Raw genomic sequence first — 17,787 nt, 5'->3', positions numbered from 1 at the left:
CCTGCAGCAATTATTACTATGGTATGCTAATGGTGATTTTCTATTCCCCTCATTATTCCTACATTTATAATTGGAATTCTTCTGTAAGAAAGACCTGTCTGTTCTGCCCCACTTATTTATTCAGTCATTGATAGTGAAAACTCACAGATAACCAAGCCAATTTCTTAAGGGAGTTGTCAAGTTTTGTGTTCCTAAGTTATCTGCTACAGTGGTATGCACAACATATAGTAATTAAGCACTAATTAGTATTTGCTGATGAAAGTTTCACGAGCAGAGAGAGCAACCTCCCACTCACACACTCCCATGGATGAAGGGAGAAGACAGACCTCTTTCTCTTCTTGACCTTCCGCACCAGGCATGTAAAAGGCCTTGCACAGTTCCTGGCACACAGTAAGAGGACAGTAAGCAGTCGCTCCTTTCCCCAGTCTAACTCTGCAGATGCTTTAAGACACACTGATGCACCTTTCCTTGGACCTCTGCCAGGAAACGCTAAAAACACTGCCCCCTGCCACCCATTTTTTAATGGTAAGAAAACTGAGCTACAGGAAGAGTAAAAAATATTCCCAAGATCATACGGCTAGATGGTGGTTGAGGTGGGATTAGGCAGAAGATCCCCGAGGGGCACTGCTCACTCAGGCCCTTCCCCAGAGCCAGTATGCACTCTAAGAGAGAAAAGTTCCTGGAGACAATGTTTCCTGCATACTGTTTTTTCTGTCTAGCCATGTCCTCTTCCCCTCAGAGTCAAGCACAGAGACCAGAGGATAAAACTGAGAAATGGATACTTTCCAGACCCCAGTGATCCAGACAGACCTTAACCAAGCCAAAATCCTACAACAAGAACAGACTTAAGGCTTAACTCAAACTTAAGGATTTCGTTCAGGTAGTTACACATCAAACTGAAGGCTAAAATAAAAATCAATGAAAGAGGGAGAGAAGATTTTGCTCTACTCAAACTCTGACGGCCACATGAAACCAAAGACCAATCAAAGAGGTGAAAACAATGTTATTCACAAGCAAAACAATGACAAAAAGCAGTCAGTTAAGCTCTCTCTTAACTTTTGCTTCTTCATCTGTAAAATGGAAATAACAATAATTATCTTGCAGGCATGTTGTGAAGGTAAACTGAGCAAATACATGTATGTAAAGCCCTTGGCACAGACAAAGTATTAAGTGCTCAAGAAGTGAAACCATCCCACCCATCCCAAATACACACATACACACTCACCTACAATACTGTCAGTAGCAATACCTCTGAGCTACTCAGTTACTGACTTCAAATACTACAGTATGGGCTGGACTTTGCATTGAAGTTTGATCATGGCTGCAGGGCAACCTGAAAAAGCAAGAATCAGGCGGCTGGCCCCATTGAGGACAAAAGTCAATGCACAGACTCCATCAGACTGGATCAGAGGAAGAGTGGTGAGCATGATGTGGTAAGTGTCAAAATCTCACAAGGCCCAGTTCCTGGTAATGAGGAAACCTAGTGCCAGCCAGATTCATCATGTGATGACTCCAATAACCTCATTATGTCATCACCAATAGAAAATCAGACGTTGACTGGGCACAGTGGCTCACGCCTATAATCCCAGAACTTTGGGAGGCTAAGGCAGGCAGATCACTTGAGGCTAGTAGTTCAAGACCAGCCTGGCCAACATGGCGAAACCCTGTGTCTACTAAAAATACAAAAATTAGCTGAGCGTGGTGGCACACACCTGTAATCCCAGCTACTCAGGAGGCGGAGGCAGAAGAATCACTTGAACCTGAGAAGCGAAGGTTGCAGTGAGCCGAGCTCATGCCACTCCAATCCAGCTTGGGTGACAGAGCAAGACTGTCAAAAGAAAAACAAAGAAAAGAAAGAAAAGAAAAGAAAAGAAAATCAGAATCAGATGTCACCTTGAGCAACAGGAAGTGCAAAACATTTTGTTGTTTTTTTTTTTTGATATGGAGTCTCGCTCTGTCACCAGAGTGCAGTGGCGAGATATCAGCTCACTGTAACCTCCACCTCCCAGGTTCAAGCAATTCTCCTACCTCAGCCTCCCAAGTAGCTGGGACTGCAGGTGTGCGCCACCACACCCAGCTAATTTTTGTATTTTTAGTAGAGACGGGATTTCGCCATGTTAGCCAGGATGGTCTCAATCTCTTGACCTCGTGATCCGCCCACCTCAGCCTCCCAAAGTGCTGGGATTACGGGCTTGTGTCACTGAGCCCAGCCCATAATTTTTTTTTTAATTATAGGAAAGGCAATCCTGGTGGTTATTAGGTTATTACATAATACAGTTAGCCCTCGATATTGATGGGTTCTAGATCTGTGAATTCAACCAACCATGGAAAAAAAATATTCAGAAAAAAAATGGATGGCTGCATCTATATTAAACATGTACAGGCTATTTGTCTCATTGTTCCCTAAAAAATATGTTTTAATAACTATTTACATAGCATTTATACTGTATTTAGGTATTATAATTAAACTGGAGATGATTTAAAGCATACGAGAGAATAAGCACAGGTTATACACAAATACTATGCCATTTTATATAAAGGACTTGAGCTGGAATTCTGGTATCTTCGAGGGGTCCTAGAATCAATCCCCCATGGAGACTGAGGGACGACTGTATTCATATTTTTTAAAAAGTCCCAGATTTGTGGCCCAAACTCACAGCTGATTCAATCCATCAGAAAATGTTCTTCAGCCAGTGCTGTAATCCCAGCACCTTGGGAGGCCAAGGCAGAAAGATTGCTTGAGGCCAAGAGTTCAAGGCTACAATGAGCTAATATCGTGCCATTGCATTCCAGCCTGGGCAACAAAGCAAGACCCCACCTCTATAAAAAAATTAAAAATTAGGCAGATGGGCTGGGCACAGTGGCTCATGCCTGTAATCCCAACACTTTGGAAGGCCGAGGCGGGTGGCTCACAAGGTCAGGAGATCGAGACCATCCTGGCCAACATGGTGAAACCCCGTCTCTACTAAAATACAAAAACAAAACAAACAAACAAAAAATTAGCCGGGCATGATGGCACGTGCCTGTAGTCCCAGCTACTCAGGAGGCTGAGGCAGGGGAATCGCTTGAACCCGGGAGGTGGAGGCCCCTGTGAGCCGAGATCACACCACTGCACTCCAGCCTGGCAACAGAGCGAGACTCTGTCTCAATTTAAAAAAACAAACAAAAAAAATTAGGCAAACTTGGTGGTGCATGCCTGTAGTCCTAGCTACTCAAAAGACTGAGTGAGGTTGGAGGATAGCTTGAGCTATGATCCCACCACTGCACTCCAGCCTGGGCAACAGAGCAAGATCCTCTCTTGGAAAAAAAAAAAAAAGTTTTTCTACATGATGATTTGCCTGTTAAAGAGATACAGAGGTTTATGGGCAAATTGGTGCAGTAGAATGACAATCAAACCCCACAACGAGCCAATTTGAAAGTAACAATATTAGGATAAAAAACACAGAAGACAGAAGTTACTGGAAATGGGTTTTATGGATTACAGTGGGAATGCCCCACACATACACCCAAAAAAATCTTGGCTTTAGCTTCTACTATATCATTCTGCTAGTACTAGCAGCATTATACCAAACTTATAATTTGGTATAATGCATTCCTCTCAGCAAACACAGATATTTTTAAGTGACTGTGAAATTTCACCCAAAAGAATCAGGTCTTCATAAATATCTGCCAATTGAATGAGAAGACGCTAGGGTACCTGGATTGCTATTTTCATCAGTTTTCTCTGTAAATGAACTATAAATTTTACAAAAGAACATATGTTAAAGAGAAAGGTAACCGGAAATGATGGTAACTGAAGACAATAGCAAGTCTAACAGATCATAATGGATAAGGAAAAGGCATCTTTTTCTTTTTTTTTTTTTTTTGAGACGGAGTCTTGCTTTGTCGCCCGGGGTGGAGTACAATGGCGCGATTTCGGCTCACTGCAACCTCCGCCTTCCGGGTTCAAGCAATTCTCCTGCCTCAGCCTCCCGAGTAGCTGGGACTACAGCCACCGCACCTGGCCTGGAAAAAGACATCTTTTAAAAAGACAGCTCTATCAATTTGGTCGACAAAACATATCTAGTAAAAGTACTGGACCTGATTTTTTATACACTCCTTCTTTTAAAAAGAAAAACTTGGGCCAGGCGCGGTAGCTCACGCCTGTAAACCCAGCACTTTGGGAGGCCGAGGCGGGTGGATCATCTGAGGTCAGGAGTCCCAGACCAGCCTGACCAACACGGAGAAATCCCGTCTCTACTAAAAATACAAAACTAGCTGGGCATGGTGGCGCATGCCTGTAATCCCAGCTACTCGGGAGGCTGAGGCAGGAGAATTGTTTGAACCCGGCAGGTGGAGGTTGCAGGGAGCCGAGATCACGCATTGCACTCCAGCATGGGCAGCAAGAGCGAAACGCCGTCTCAAAAAGAAAAAAAAAAAGAAACAAAAAAGAAAAACTTAAACCTTAAAATGAAGCACGAAGCCCTGGATCATCTATTTGAAAAGTCTTTTGAAACTCTGCTCTGGGTCTGCTAAAGATGGCAAGAGAGACTGCTGATGAGTGACTAGCAAGAAAACTATTCTCCAGCTGAGTCTTACACACACAATTATGGAGATAGCAATAGATTAAAAAGTAACAAATGTGGAATCTCTGCCAATTTCAATATCTAAAGTATTTTCATTTGTAGGTAAAAAGTAATAGGCCTATTCTATTACTGTTAGGTATATAGGACCCATAGATATTTTCAGAGCTACTTAGCTAGAATACCACCTTCTCCTTATACTTTCCACCTTATACTTCCACAGACGTCTTTTTGGTAGCCATGATTCTGCATAAAATAGGACCCTTAAAGGCCTCACAAACAGAACACCTCAGTCCTGTCTGGGTGTGATGGCTCACGCCTGTAATCCCAACACTTTGGGAGGCCAAGGTGGGCAGATCTCTTAAGCCCAGGAATTCAAGACCAGCCTGGGAAACATGGCAAGACTCCGTCTCTACAAAAAATACAAAAATTAACCGGGCATGGTGTCATGAGCCTGTAGTCCCAGCTACTCAGTAGACTCAGGTGGGAAGATTGCTTGAGCCCAGGAGGCTGAAGTTACAATGAGCTGTGATTGCATCACTGTGCTCCAGCCTGAGTGACAGGGTGAGACCTCATCTCAGAAAACAAACAACAAAAAAAAACCCCACCTCAGCCCAGTTCTAAGCCAGTCATTTAACCACTAGAAAATCATCAGTAAAATGGGCACTAATACCTGTATTGAAGGATTGTGAAGATTAAAGTACCAAGGATTATGGAAAGTAACATTTCCCATCCCATAATCCTAGGCTTCAAGACAGCATCAACCATCATTTGAACCAGCCAGATAATACTGTCTGAAAATCATTTTATGGGCCAACTAATTATTATTTGAGAATGCAAATTTTGGTTGTTATCACTAATGAGGGAGCGAATTGTTTAAAAAAAAAAACAGAGTTGGAAATAACTTCAAATACACAGGCTTTTGGTTATTGCCAATTGTTTAGATTCACTTCCCCTGTACAAACTTTGGCCCTGGTAGTGCATCTGGCAGTTTATGTAGCTTATGGGTCCAAAACTAATTTTTATCATTTTGAACTGGTTGCGGGGGGCACAGGGACCACTTAAATTTTCTCACAGGTAAAATTCATGAACACATGCACCTACATGAGATGAGAATTTTCTAGAAGTCCGAAAAAGCAATGTGGGAGCTATAGGGAAGTCCCCCACATTCTCTAAACTAATATATTATTTGGCATAGACGTAAAGGCATTCTCTTTACCTAACTTTCCTGTATTCCAGGGAATTTGCCAATTTTTTTTTTTTTAATGAGCCTACCTCACTGTATGTAGTCAAAGTCTTCCCAAAGGACTTTGTGTTACATTCTTGGGTAAAAGGAAGAAGTCCCAGTTGCATAATAACCAAGAGCAAAGACTCTGGGGCCTGTCTGCCTGGGTTCAAAACTAAGCTCTAACTTTTACTAGCTTACTGCACCTTGGCAAGTTACTTCATCTCTCTGTGTTTCAGTTTCCTCACCAGTAAAATGGCAATACTACTAGTGTATTCCTCAAACAGTTGTTATGGCCAGGTGTGGTGGCTCATGCTTGTAATTCTAACACTCTGGGAGGCTGAAGCAGGAGGCTCGCTTGAGCTCCAGAATTTGAGACCAACCTGGGCAACATAGTGAGACCCCATCTCTATTTTTGTTATTAAAAAAAAAAACAGAGAGAGTTGTTATGAGGACAAAATGAGTTAATACTTGTAAAGTGCTTAGAAGGGTATAGCATGAAGTGGTATAAAAGCAACTATTAAACTTAAATAAATCCCTAATTAATCTTTTCAGCAAAATTTTACCTAAGCATATAGTAAGTGGTCGCTTAAGTCTCATCCAAAGAGACTGATTCTCCAAGTGGCCAAATGCAGTGCTTTATAAGCAAAAGTTTTGGAATCACAAAGATGCCAGGCTCTGCACTCCCCTGCGTGGCACTGGGCTAGTCACTTTAACCTCTCTCTTAACTTTTGCTTCTTCATCTGTAAAATGGAAATAACAATAATTACCTTGCAGGCATGTTGTGTAGGTAAACTGAGCAAATACATGTATGTAAAGCCCTTGGCACAGACAGAGCAAAGTATTAAGTGCTCAAGAAGTGAAACCATCCCACCCATCCCAAATACACACATACACACTCACCCACAATACTGTCAGTAGCAACATTTCTGAGCTATTGAGTTACTGACTTCAAATACTACAGTATGGGCTGGACTTTGCATTGAAGTTTGATCATGGCTGCAGGGCAACCTGAAAAAGCAAGAATCAGGCGGCTGGCCCCATTGAGGACAAAAGTCAATGCACAGACTCTATCAGGCTGGATCAGAGGAAGAGTGGTGAGCATGATGTGGATAGTTATGAGCAAAGCCAGGACTGGGACTCCTCCCCAGGTACAGCAGAGAGTTAAAGTTCTAAAAACCACATCAGAAAGTCTAAGAACCTTTCAGACACTCAGGTAAACAGCTCTGAACTGATTTGTTTTGTAATCTTTTCTGGCCATCAGTCTTTTTGTAAATAGGTCTCAACTATAATTTAAAAGAAAAAATAAATTTGCGTCCAGACTGGGCAACATAGCAAGACCTCATCTCTACTTTACAAAATAACAGCTATTTATTTTTGTTTTTTAATTACTTTTTTTTTTTAATAGAAACTGGGTCTCACTATGTTGCCCAGGCTGCTGTCAAACTCCTAGGCTCAAGTGATCCTCCGGCCTCCGCCTCCCAAAGTGCTGGGATTATAGGTATTAGCCACCATGCTGGGCCATAAAGCTGTTTTTATTTTATTCTGCTTGGAGCATATTGCTCCATGCATTTGTATTATTAATGGCCCTCTTCTAAACATTTGGTCTATGAAAAAGAACCAGTAAAGCCTTAAGTTAACCATTAAAAAGTCCTGGGCTTGCACAAAGGTTACTTTCTGAATATAAGTAGTATTTAGCAACCATAAATCAGTATATTACTTCCCAGTCAGAAGGACCCAGGAGATGTAAGGGGCCTCAGAATTACTATGAGTCCTCAAATTCAACAACATGTATGTTTCTTGTTGATTTTGAGGTGCAATTTGAATATTCAGCTGTTGATTTCTGCAATGGCTGAATGTTGAAACTACACCTACCATTCTATTGAATATATCAAATGTTATAAGCAGAATGTACACACAAACTTATCCACATGCATGTTCATCACAGAGCTGTTCTAATAGCAGAAAACGAAAAACAAACTCATGTTCCATGTCAGGAAAGGGGTTAAATTAATTACAATTCATATATACCACGGATATCACATCCATTTAAAATGAGGTTGAGGAGGACAGAAAATATAGGAAAGTGTTTTCACAATATAGTTCGTGAAAACATGAGACAAAGTATATACAAAATAATGTCATTTCTGTTCAAAAAAAAAAGTTTGCACAGAAAAAAACAAGATTGTACACCAAAATTTCAAGTTAATTTCTGTAGGTGGTAAAATTATAACTGATTTTATTTTCTTCTTAGTGCATTTCTTTGTCTTGCAATTTTTCTACCATAAAGGCAGAGGTTTACAGTCCCTTATCAACAATTCAGAAATCCAAAAAGCTCTGAAAATATATTTTCATAAGTTAGCAGCAAAGTCATTTAGCTGCAAAACCTGACCTACGCTGATATGAAGCAGCTTCATATTTATCCCATTTAGTCAATATTTACAGGTTTTGCTGTAGAAATACAATGTTTCCAGGGTGCTGCCACAGTCCCACTAGGGACTCAATATACAATATTGAGTCAGCACCCTGAAAACATATCTGGCCCCAAGGTTTCAAACAAAGGATTGTGGACCTGGATTGCTTTGTAACTTTGCCACCATTGCCAATTTTCAGGCTTTTTAAAACTATGGGACTCTTCATAGTTTAAAAGGTTGGGAGCTTCTGCTGTGAATTATTATAAATGTTAAAATGGCAACATCAATAAAAGATATGTCCTTAACAGGGTCCTCACTCTGATTCATCAAGGGTGGCAAGCACCTGGCTCCCATTAGATGATTCTAGCAGCTGAGGGTTACCAAGCCCTTGCCATGTGCCAGGCATTATATGCCTTACATCCTTTAGCTCATTTAATGCTGCTTTAGAAGATAGGCACCATCCCAGGCCCATTATATATATGAAGACACAGAGGCGCAGAAAAGTGACTTAATTTGCCTAAGTCACAAGGCAGAGTTGGGTCAGAACCTGATCCTTAGCCACCACAGTATGTCCTCGCCACTTAAGTAGGCCAGGAGGCAGTTCTGCTTCCTGGATCAGTGGTAATAATATCACAAACAGATACAACTATCTTGTTTCAAAGCAGAGACAACTGACTTGTTTTAAAAACTCTTTTTTGATTTGTAAACTAAACAAACTTGATCTACAAATTACTGAGAAAGGATAAATATGAAGACATACCATATAATTTCTAGTATTACTACCATTAACTCTAACCACACCAAAGTTATGTGAAGATGTTCTATGAATGTAACATATTATACGATATAATTTTCTCTACCACAGAAAATCTCCCAATAATCCTTTGGAAATCAGTGTGGGAAATATTTTCTGAGAGCTCTCCAAAAAAGAGACCAAGTTCCTACCCACAGGAGAGCCTGATTTTTCTAAGAACAAACTCTCCACTGTCTACTTCTGGGGTTTCCTTAGTGTTTCTGGGCTAAAAACCCAGTAATTTACTTTCCCTATGAAAGACTAGGGCAGAAATAGCCTGGACTTCCTTTTGCAAACCAAAATTCACAGCTGTTTGGGGTGAACAATCCAATGTGGGAAAAAGAACCTCCTGAAGGGATTTTTCTGGCCAAGAATGTAACTTTCACTGGGACCATAACCTCCTATGACCCGTGAACATGCTGAAGCTACTAGATACAAGTCAAATTCTTCAGATCACAAGCTTGTTTCATTGTTTCCTGTCTCTAATTTTTGCAACTAAGAAAGTAAAAACTGAACTTCAATTGGAGGATGCAGGAAAAAGGGAGACCACTGACTTTAAATCTTAAACTTTGTAGTAAATTTTCTTTTCACTGCAGCCTCAACCTTCCACCTTCTGGGCTCTAGCAATTCTCCCACCTTTGCGTCTCTGCCTCCCGAGTAGCTGGGGCCACAGGTGCATGCCATCACACTCAGCTAATTTTTTATTTTTATTTTTTTTTGAGATGGAGTGTCGCTCTTTTTTGCCCAGGCTGGAGTGCAATGGCACAATCTCGGCTCACTGCAACCTCTGCCTCCCAGGTTCAAGCAATTCTCCTGCCTCAGCCTCCCAAGTAGCTGGGATTACAGACGCAGGCCACCACACCCAGCTAATTTTGTATTTTTAATAGAGATGGGGTTTTACCATATTGGCCAGGCTGGTCTCTAACTCCTGACCTCAGGTGATCCACCCGCCTCAGCCTCCCAAAGTGCCGGGATTACAGGCGTGAGCCACTGCGCCTGGCCTAGTTTTTTTATTTTTTGTAGAAACGAGGTCTTGCCATGTTGCCCAGGCTGGGTAAATTATCTTTAATTCTAAGTAAATGCCTTACTCAGTTTAAGATTAGGCACCTTCTAGATTTTTACATATAAAGTAACTACCACAAAAGTCATTTCCAAGCATGTTACCTTTTTTTGTTTCCTTTTGTTTTTTTAACAGGGGAACCACACTCTGCTTTAGATAAAGCAAAAATGTAAGTACAGCAATTCCAAAATGCAGGAACAGGGCTGCCCTCCCAACAAAATCACACTTAAAGGGAGTATTTTAAGACATTCTTGGCTGGGCGTGGGGGCTCACACCTGTAGTAATTCCAGCACTTTGGGAGGCCGAGGCAGGCAGATCACTTGAAGTCAGGAGTTCGAGACTAGCCTGGCCAACATAGTGAAACCCCCGTCTCTACTAAAATACAAATATTAGCCAGGTGCAGTGGTGCATGCCTGTAATCACAGCTACTCAGGAGGCTGAGGCACAAGAATTACTTAAACCTGAGAGGCAGAGGTTGCAGTGAGCTGAGATTGCACCACTGTACTCCAGTCTGGATGAAGGAGTGAGACACTGTCTCTGAAAAAAAAAAGAAAAAAAAAAAAAAAAAAAAGGCCAGGCACGGTGGCTAACGCCTGTAATCCTAGCACTTCCGGAGGCTGAGGGTAGACTGCCTGAGCTCAGGAGTTCGAGACCAGCCTGGGCAACACAGTGAAATCCCGTCCCTACTAAAATACGTGCGCCTGTAATCCCAGCTACTCGGGAGGCTGAGACAGGAGAATCGCTTGAACCCGGGAGGTGGAGGCTGCAATGAGTCGAGATCGTGCCATCGCACTCCAGCCTGGGAGAGAGAGAGAGACGCTGTCTCAGAAAAAAAAAAAAAAGAAAAAAAAAGAAAGACATTCTTGAAAAACTATTTTTAATTAATTAAGATAGTTTAGTGGAAGACCCAGAAAACTGCTATGCTAGTGGATAGTTGCATTTTATCTTGTTTTTGCATTCTCTTAGAAGAGCAGGAACTTAGATCAGACAAATTCAAATCCACAAGATCTGTTTCCAGGCCCTTCCATTCTACAATCCTTACATGGTCAGTGTTGCCCTCTTCCTTAAGATGTTAAAATCATTTTGCTCAAAATAGGCACTTTCAAAAGAAATCTGGCACAGTAGTGGGCAAAAGTAAAAAGGTCAGCATGAGAAAAGGCTGTCATGCCATTATAATCTCCAAGGTTCAGATCCATTCTGGGAATGAATAAAGGACCATTTCAATAGAATGGTTATGCTAATCACTGTTTAAAAAATAATAACACTAACAAGAGGAAGAAGTCTAGCCTGGCATGGTGGCATGTGCCTGCAGTCCCAATAGCTCAGGAGGATGAGGCAGGAGGATCAATTGAGCCCAGGAGTTTAAGGTCAGCCTGGACAACATTAGCAAGACTCCTGTCTCTTAAATTTTTTTTTTAATTAAAAAAAAAACAAAAACCAAAGTCCTTAAATAAATATTAGGAAGCTTTCTTTACAACAATGAATTACTTGCCATATTTTCTGACATTTGGGAGAATCTGTTATCCTCCAAATGAGGTCCATTTTTCAAAATTTTTCATGCTTCATTCCTTATTTCAGAACATTTTCACATCTTGGGAAATTCATATCTGTTTTGGAATAGTTTTCTTTTTCTTTTATTCCCCCAATGAAATGGCAGCATAAAAACTAGTTTAAAGCCACATTCATTGCTACTATCTATAAATTTTCAGATTCTCCAGCAAGTCTCCTTGGCTTCCTCTTTTCTTATTCACCCTTCTCATGCTTGAGAAATTAAGCATAAAATATTCCTAAACCATGACATAATCTCCTCAACTGTGATCTTTGGTTTAGTTTCTCTGTGCTTCTGAACCCTAAGAAGTACATTTCACTTTACTTTTCCATTCATATACATCAGTATTTAGTTCATAACTCAATTTACAGTTTGAAGCTATTGTGGCTGGTTTTCTTTTTTCTTCTTTTTTTGGGGGGTGGTGGTGTGAGGACGTGGTCTAGCTCTGTCACCCAGGCTGAAATGCAGTGGAACAATCTTGGCTCACTGCAGCCTCAACCTCCCAGACTCAAGCAATCCTCCCATATCAGCCTCCCGAGTAGCTGGGACTACAGGTGCACACCATCACGCCTGGCTAATGTTTGTATTTTTCGTAGAGATGGGATTTCAGCATGTTGCCCAGGCTGGTTTCAAACTCCTGGGCTCAAGTGATCCAGCCGCCTCAGCCTCCCAAAGTGTTGGTATTACAGAGGTGAGCCACTGTGCCTGGCCATGATTGGTTTTAACATTTCCTTTTCTCAGATCTTTTAGGCCTTTTAGTTGAAAGAATTTACTTTTAGCCAAATCTTACAATATTCTTATACAGGAGTTTCTTTCTTGGAAATCAGTATTTCACTACAACTCTAAACATAGCAAACTGTCTTGTTACATGAGAATCTGAGTGCCCGCTACGTGCCCAGAACTAAAAAATACTGTAAGTTAAGAAGTTTGATAGAATGCCTATCCCAAGCTCCCAAGGTATAGACCGAAGGCATGCATCCATTAAACAATCAGAAAATGAGTTAGTATTATATAAAGTATAATCCATGCAATCCAGAGCCTCTGTAAGCCTAGACATTTTGGATAACTGTGCTTTCTAGATAATCTATTGCTTATCCTTTTAAGTAAAAAAATTATATTTAAACCATTTTGGATAGAAAACTATATTTTTTTTCTTCTTTCACTAACAAGCTATATTGAACATAATTTAATCTTTATTTGATGGCTAACAGTCATAATAAACATAAATCATAGCACAAAGATACAGTAAACTGATGCTTGGGGCTTACGTAGGTATATAGGGCTATATACACCTATGTTAATAGCTTCAAACAGCCGGGAGGTAGGATAAATTATGCTAAATTTGTGTGCTTTCTCTGTCTCCTTTTTGTTGGCCTGTTACACAGACGTATCATACTACTATAAACTCTGTAAGGGAACAGAACATGTATGAAGAGAGGGGCTAATTCTGACAGACCACGTACAATGTCCCAGGTCTCAGACATATTTTGCAGTGCATCTAGCAATCACTTGGCCTGGCACAAAGTATATCATGGGTAAACACTGGGTATATGAATGATTCCTCTCCCTTATTTACTCTTTCTAGTCTGCCATGCTTGGAAAACAGATCCCCAAGCATGAAAAAACACCATTTAAAATGTGTCAGGCAGGGCACTGTGGCTCACACCTATAATCCCAGCACTTTGGGAGGCTGAGGCAGGAAGATCGTTTGAGCCCAGGAGTTTGAGACTAGCCTGGGCAACATAGTGGGACACCATCTCTACAAAAATATAAATAAATAATGTGTCTGGCATGGTACTTTGCACAGAACAGGTGCAACACAGCAAAACCGTATGTGCTGAACTGAGGACTTAGAATATGCCAGGAATTATGGTAAGTCCCTTACACACATTATCTAAGATGATACCTATAAGGCAGATAGTATTATCCCCATTTTACAGATGCAGAAATTGAGTATCAAAGTGGTTAACTTGAATAATGTCAAGCAGCTAGTCAGTGGTGGCAGTGGAATGTGAATCCAGGAAGTCTGACACAAAAACAAGTGGTCTTAAGGCTATAACATGCTTAATGCTAAGAACAAGTGGACAGTATAATGCTATACTGTTCCTGAATAAATATCCAGTAAATAAGGAAGGCTAGAAGAACACAAAGTTTGTAACAACATGTTTTTCTAGTAGAAGTCTTCTTTGCTGACTTTCTGATTCTCAGGTATAGCATCAATCGGTGAGGGTTGCTATATGTAAACATTATACTGACAGGCCAAAGCGATCAACTGTGAAAGCTAGGCAAGCAAAGTACACTACAGATGACGTGCTCCAAAGACATGGAAGCTTGAGAGATCTGTGTGTATTAGGGTCATCAGGAAGGGCTTTAAGAAGTTAAAACCTAAGCCCAAGCTGTGTAGAGGAAAAGGGATGGGTAAGAGAAGAGGGCATTTTGTAGCTTAAGAATAAACACAAAGCCTTTGTGGAATACGGGATGGGGGAACACAAACAGGTGAATACACAAACATGTGTGGTCTGGAACAATTATTCCACTGCAACTGTAAGCTCCTATTTCTGCCAGCTTTACTTCAGGCAAGTTACAGTTGGCAGTACAAATAGGGGTAGAATATGGCCGCTAATACAAAGGCCAAATCTGAAGCTATGATTCCACAGCTCTCATTAAATAATCCAGGGTCTTTAGGGGAGAGAGGGTTGGGAGCAGAGGTAACCTACCCTTCACTATGTCCACATCTAAAAAGGGAGGACATACTGACCTATGCATGGTCTCATTTGCTCAGAAATCTTTTACTAGCTTTAACCAGAGTCACCTCTAATTAGTGTAACTAGTGCCTCCAGATCCTCCCTGCCCCTAGGAGTCACAGGAATGAGAGGTTGGGAAGCTCTTAGGCATTTACCCTCTCTACAAAAGACACAGAAGCAAGTCAAGGTGAGCCAGCTCTCTAACTCTAGGGAATAGAGAGTTAACACACTTTATGGCAGAGACAGGACACATCAGCAAGAGGCCCAAAGTAGAAGCATTGTGCTCAACAGGTTTCCTAGTCTTGCTTAACTATATTAACTATATGGCAGTTAAATCCTCAGCAGAATTTCAATAGTCTCCGAGTGAGCGCACTAAGAATAACTTGACCTGAGGCCGGGCAAGGTGGCTCACGCCTGTAATCTCAGCACTTTGGGAGGCCGAGGCCGGCGGATCACGAGGTCAAGAAATTGAGAACAGCCTGGCTAACACGGTGAAACTCCATCTCTACAAAAAATACAAAAATTAGCTGGGTGTGGTGGCGCTTGCCTGTAGTCCCAGCTACTTGGGAGGCTGAGGCAGGAGAATCGCTTGAACCCAGGAAGGCGAAGGTTGCAGTGAGCTGAGATACTGCCACTGCACTCCAGACTGTGGACAGAGCGAGACTCCGTCTCCAAAAAAAAAAAAAAAAGAATAATTTGACCTGTGCTTGAGGGTGGGAGATATGAGAAACTTCTCACTTTAGCAGGATATGCTGAGGGTTAAGATATCTCTGGAAAATCTCCAAATGCTATGTCATCAACTCATTAAAGACAGAGGCATCTCCAAACCTGTACAGTCTTGTCACCTCTCAGACATCAGAACTGCAGAGTGGCAAATCCAGATTCAAAACCCAATTCATGCATTCACTGTACATTTATTAAACACCTGTAAGTTGTCAGGCACTGATCTAGGGACTGAGAATATAAACATGATATATGGAAGTATACCCATCCATTATTATTTACCTTTATTATGCCCAACCTCTCAAGGGTGCAGGCAGGAAGTTCTTCTCCTGTTGCCTAAGGAGCACCAAATAAGTTTCCATTCTCATTTCTGTGCCTCTGATCATGGGGTACCCACCTGAAACATGCCCATCATAACTCACCTACCCAAATCCTCACATCCTTCAAGGCCAGCTTAAGTCTCCCTCCTTTTGGAAGCCCTGACTTCCACTCCATCCCTAAATGATGTCTCTGTTCTCTGAGCTGCTAGCAATTACAGGGAGTAATACCATCCACCATCCATTTATTTAGAAATTTATTGTCCTGCAACTGATACTTTTATTTCTTCAACAAATCTTAAGTACCTACTTATATTGCTTTTTAAAATCTTCCTGTAAAGACCTGGGTTGGTACTCAGTGCTTAATATCTATTAATAACAATTTATTAGCGCCTTAGGCTTATATGGTCCAAGCTCACTCAAACTGAAGTTACATAAAGTAATGGGGAACAAAAGCTAACGAAGGCATTTCTAAATGAACTTCCACTTCTTAAAAACCTCAAAAGAACAAGGAAGGAAAAAGAAATCAGGCTATGAAAGCGCTGCTGAACTAACACATTTAACTCACACTAACAAAGCACCTCCAATCCCCCTTCGAAGCCACACAAAACTGATGTTTTCCCCTCGGTCCTTACAGCTCCAGATTGAAGCGTTTAACAACAGACCTTGGAAAAGTTTACAGCATCCTTCGGTTTCCTAAACAAGTCTCTCTGCCTTTATTTCTAGATGAATAAGCCCCTGGATGAATCCTGCATATGCCACTTAGACTAATCCAATGAGGTTCACTACAAGGAACTACAATTTGAACTTCAAGCACAAGAGAGGCTCAAAGACGAACATCTTGAAAATGATACATCCAGAGGCAATTTTAATAAAACAAAAACGAGGGGCCAGGCGCGGTGGCTCACGCCTGTAATCCCAGCGCTTTGGGAAGCCGAGGCGGGCGGTTCCTGAGGTCAAGAGTTCGAGACCAGCCTGGCCAATATGGTGAAACCCCGTCTCTACTAAAAATACAAAAATTAGCCGGGTGTCGTGGCGGGCGCCTGTAATCCCAGCTACTTGGGAGGCAGAGGCAGGAGAATCGCTTGAACCCGGGAGGCGGAGGTTGCAGTGAGCCGAGATCGCGCCACTGCACTCCAGCCTGGCTGACAGAACAAGTCTCCGTCTCGAGGGAAAAAAAAAAATAAAGCGAGGTCCTGTGTAGCCTGGTGGAAGGTTCCAAGTTCCTCAGAGAAGAAAATCAATAGAATTTCCTCCAGAGGAGCCTCGAGATTCTACAAGGCGTAGGAGTTTCTGCAGGAGGTGAGGGAGATCTCATATATATATATATATATATATATATATATATATATATATATATATGATATACATATTTGCTCTTAATTGGCTTTTGTGAGCCACGATAGCTGGCACCCTGTAGCGAGCGAGGGTGAACCCTGGCTGTGCCATGCGGCGGAGGCTGCCACCTGGGCACTCCCATTCTTCGCAGCCGGGTCAGAACGGGAGACCAGGCGAGCCCGGAGCAGCGTGGACTCGGACCCGCGCGCCCTCCGGTACCCTGGCCCGCGGGCCGCCTGCCTCGCCCCGGGCACGCCACAAGCCCACCCCGCCCGAGTCTCAGGACCCCCGATCTCTCTGGGGACCCAAGAGACGGGTGGGGGAGAAAGGGTCTGCAGGCAGCGGCCCGGCCCCGGCGCGTACCCACCTGAGCAGACTGGAGAGGGGGTGGCTGGAAGAGCCGAGGCCGCCGCCGCCGCCGCCGCTGCCGCCGCCGCCGCCCCCAGAGCCACCGCCGCCGCCGCCCCCAAAGCCTGAGGAGAGCCGCTTCCCGGACAGCAGCTTCTCCACCGCCGGGAGGTGCCCGGTGCGGGCCGCCTCCAGCAGCTCCTGCTCCTTCCCCATCCCCAGGGCCGCCACCCGCTGGACCCCCTCCCCAAGGCTGCAGCCGAGCCTGCTCGGGCTCCCAAACTTTCCGTCTCCGGGCAACGCACCCCCCAAACCGGCTGGGGACACCACCCCCTCCCTGCCTTTTCCCCACGAGCGCGTCACTTCCGGGATCCGGCGTCACGCGTCACCGCGCCCCCGCGCCCCGCCCCCTAGCTCACCTAGCTGGGCGGGGCTCCGCGGACCAGCGCAGGTGGACTTTGCTGTGCCGAGACACGCCTCTCGGGGCATGGAGACAGCGCCTTGTGGGCCCCCATTATGCAGGTGGAAAGGGACAAACAGGCCCACCTGTACGCGCCTCCCGAAGTGCGCTCCTTCCCCAAAGGTTTTGGGAGCTCCTGGGACAGGAAATACGGTAATTCATCCAGGCAGCGTAGAAACAAAGAGATAAATGTAACGCGCACCTACATTTCCAAGTCCATTCTTTCAGCACGCATAAATTAAATATGTAATAGG

At 43.0% G+C, this 17,787-nt stretch overlaps 1 protein-coding gene across 11 annotated transcripts in view; it reads right to left on the bottom strand.

Annotated features, from left to right (window-relative positions):
* The window catches only part of ANKS1A (ankyrin repeat and sterile alpha motif domain containing 1A), a 202,741-nt gene extending 185,304 nt beyond the window's left edge, over window positions 1-17,437 (bottom strand). For 7 of the 11 annotated variants that reach the window (XM_024357155.3, XM_063812380.1, XM_024357154.3 and 4 more), the window contains exon 1: window positions 17,093-17,401. In XM_024357155.3, coding sequence (XP_024212923.1) covers window positions 17,093-17,289 — 197 coding nt within the window. In that variant the 5' untranslated portion in view covers window positions 17,290-17,401. Of the gene's footprint in view, window positions 1-1,712; window positions 1,732-17,092 lie in introns of those variants that run through there. The other 4 variants (XM_024357156.3, XM_009451089.5, XM_518420.8 and 1 more) reach the window with 3 other exon arrangements.
* Between the last annotated feature and the right edge of the window lie 350 nt (window positions 17,438-17,787).

This window comes from Pan troglodytes, chromosome 5 (genome assembly GCF_028858775.2).
Source record: "Pan troglodytes isolate AG18354 chromosome 5, NHGRI_mPanTro3-v2.0_pri, whole genome shotgun sequence".
In the NCBI taxonomy this organism is placed as follows: domain Eukaryota; kingdom Metazoa; phylum Chordata; class Mammalia; order Primates; family Hominidae; genus Pan; species Pan troglodytes.
The sequence above is the reverse complement of the archived record's forward strand: the minus strand, read 5'-3'. Positions and strand labels throughout refer to the sequence as shown.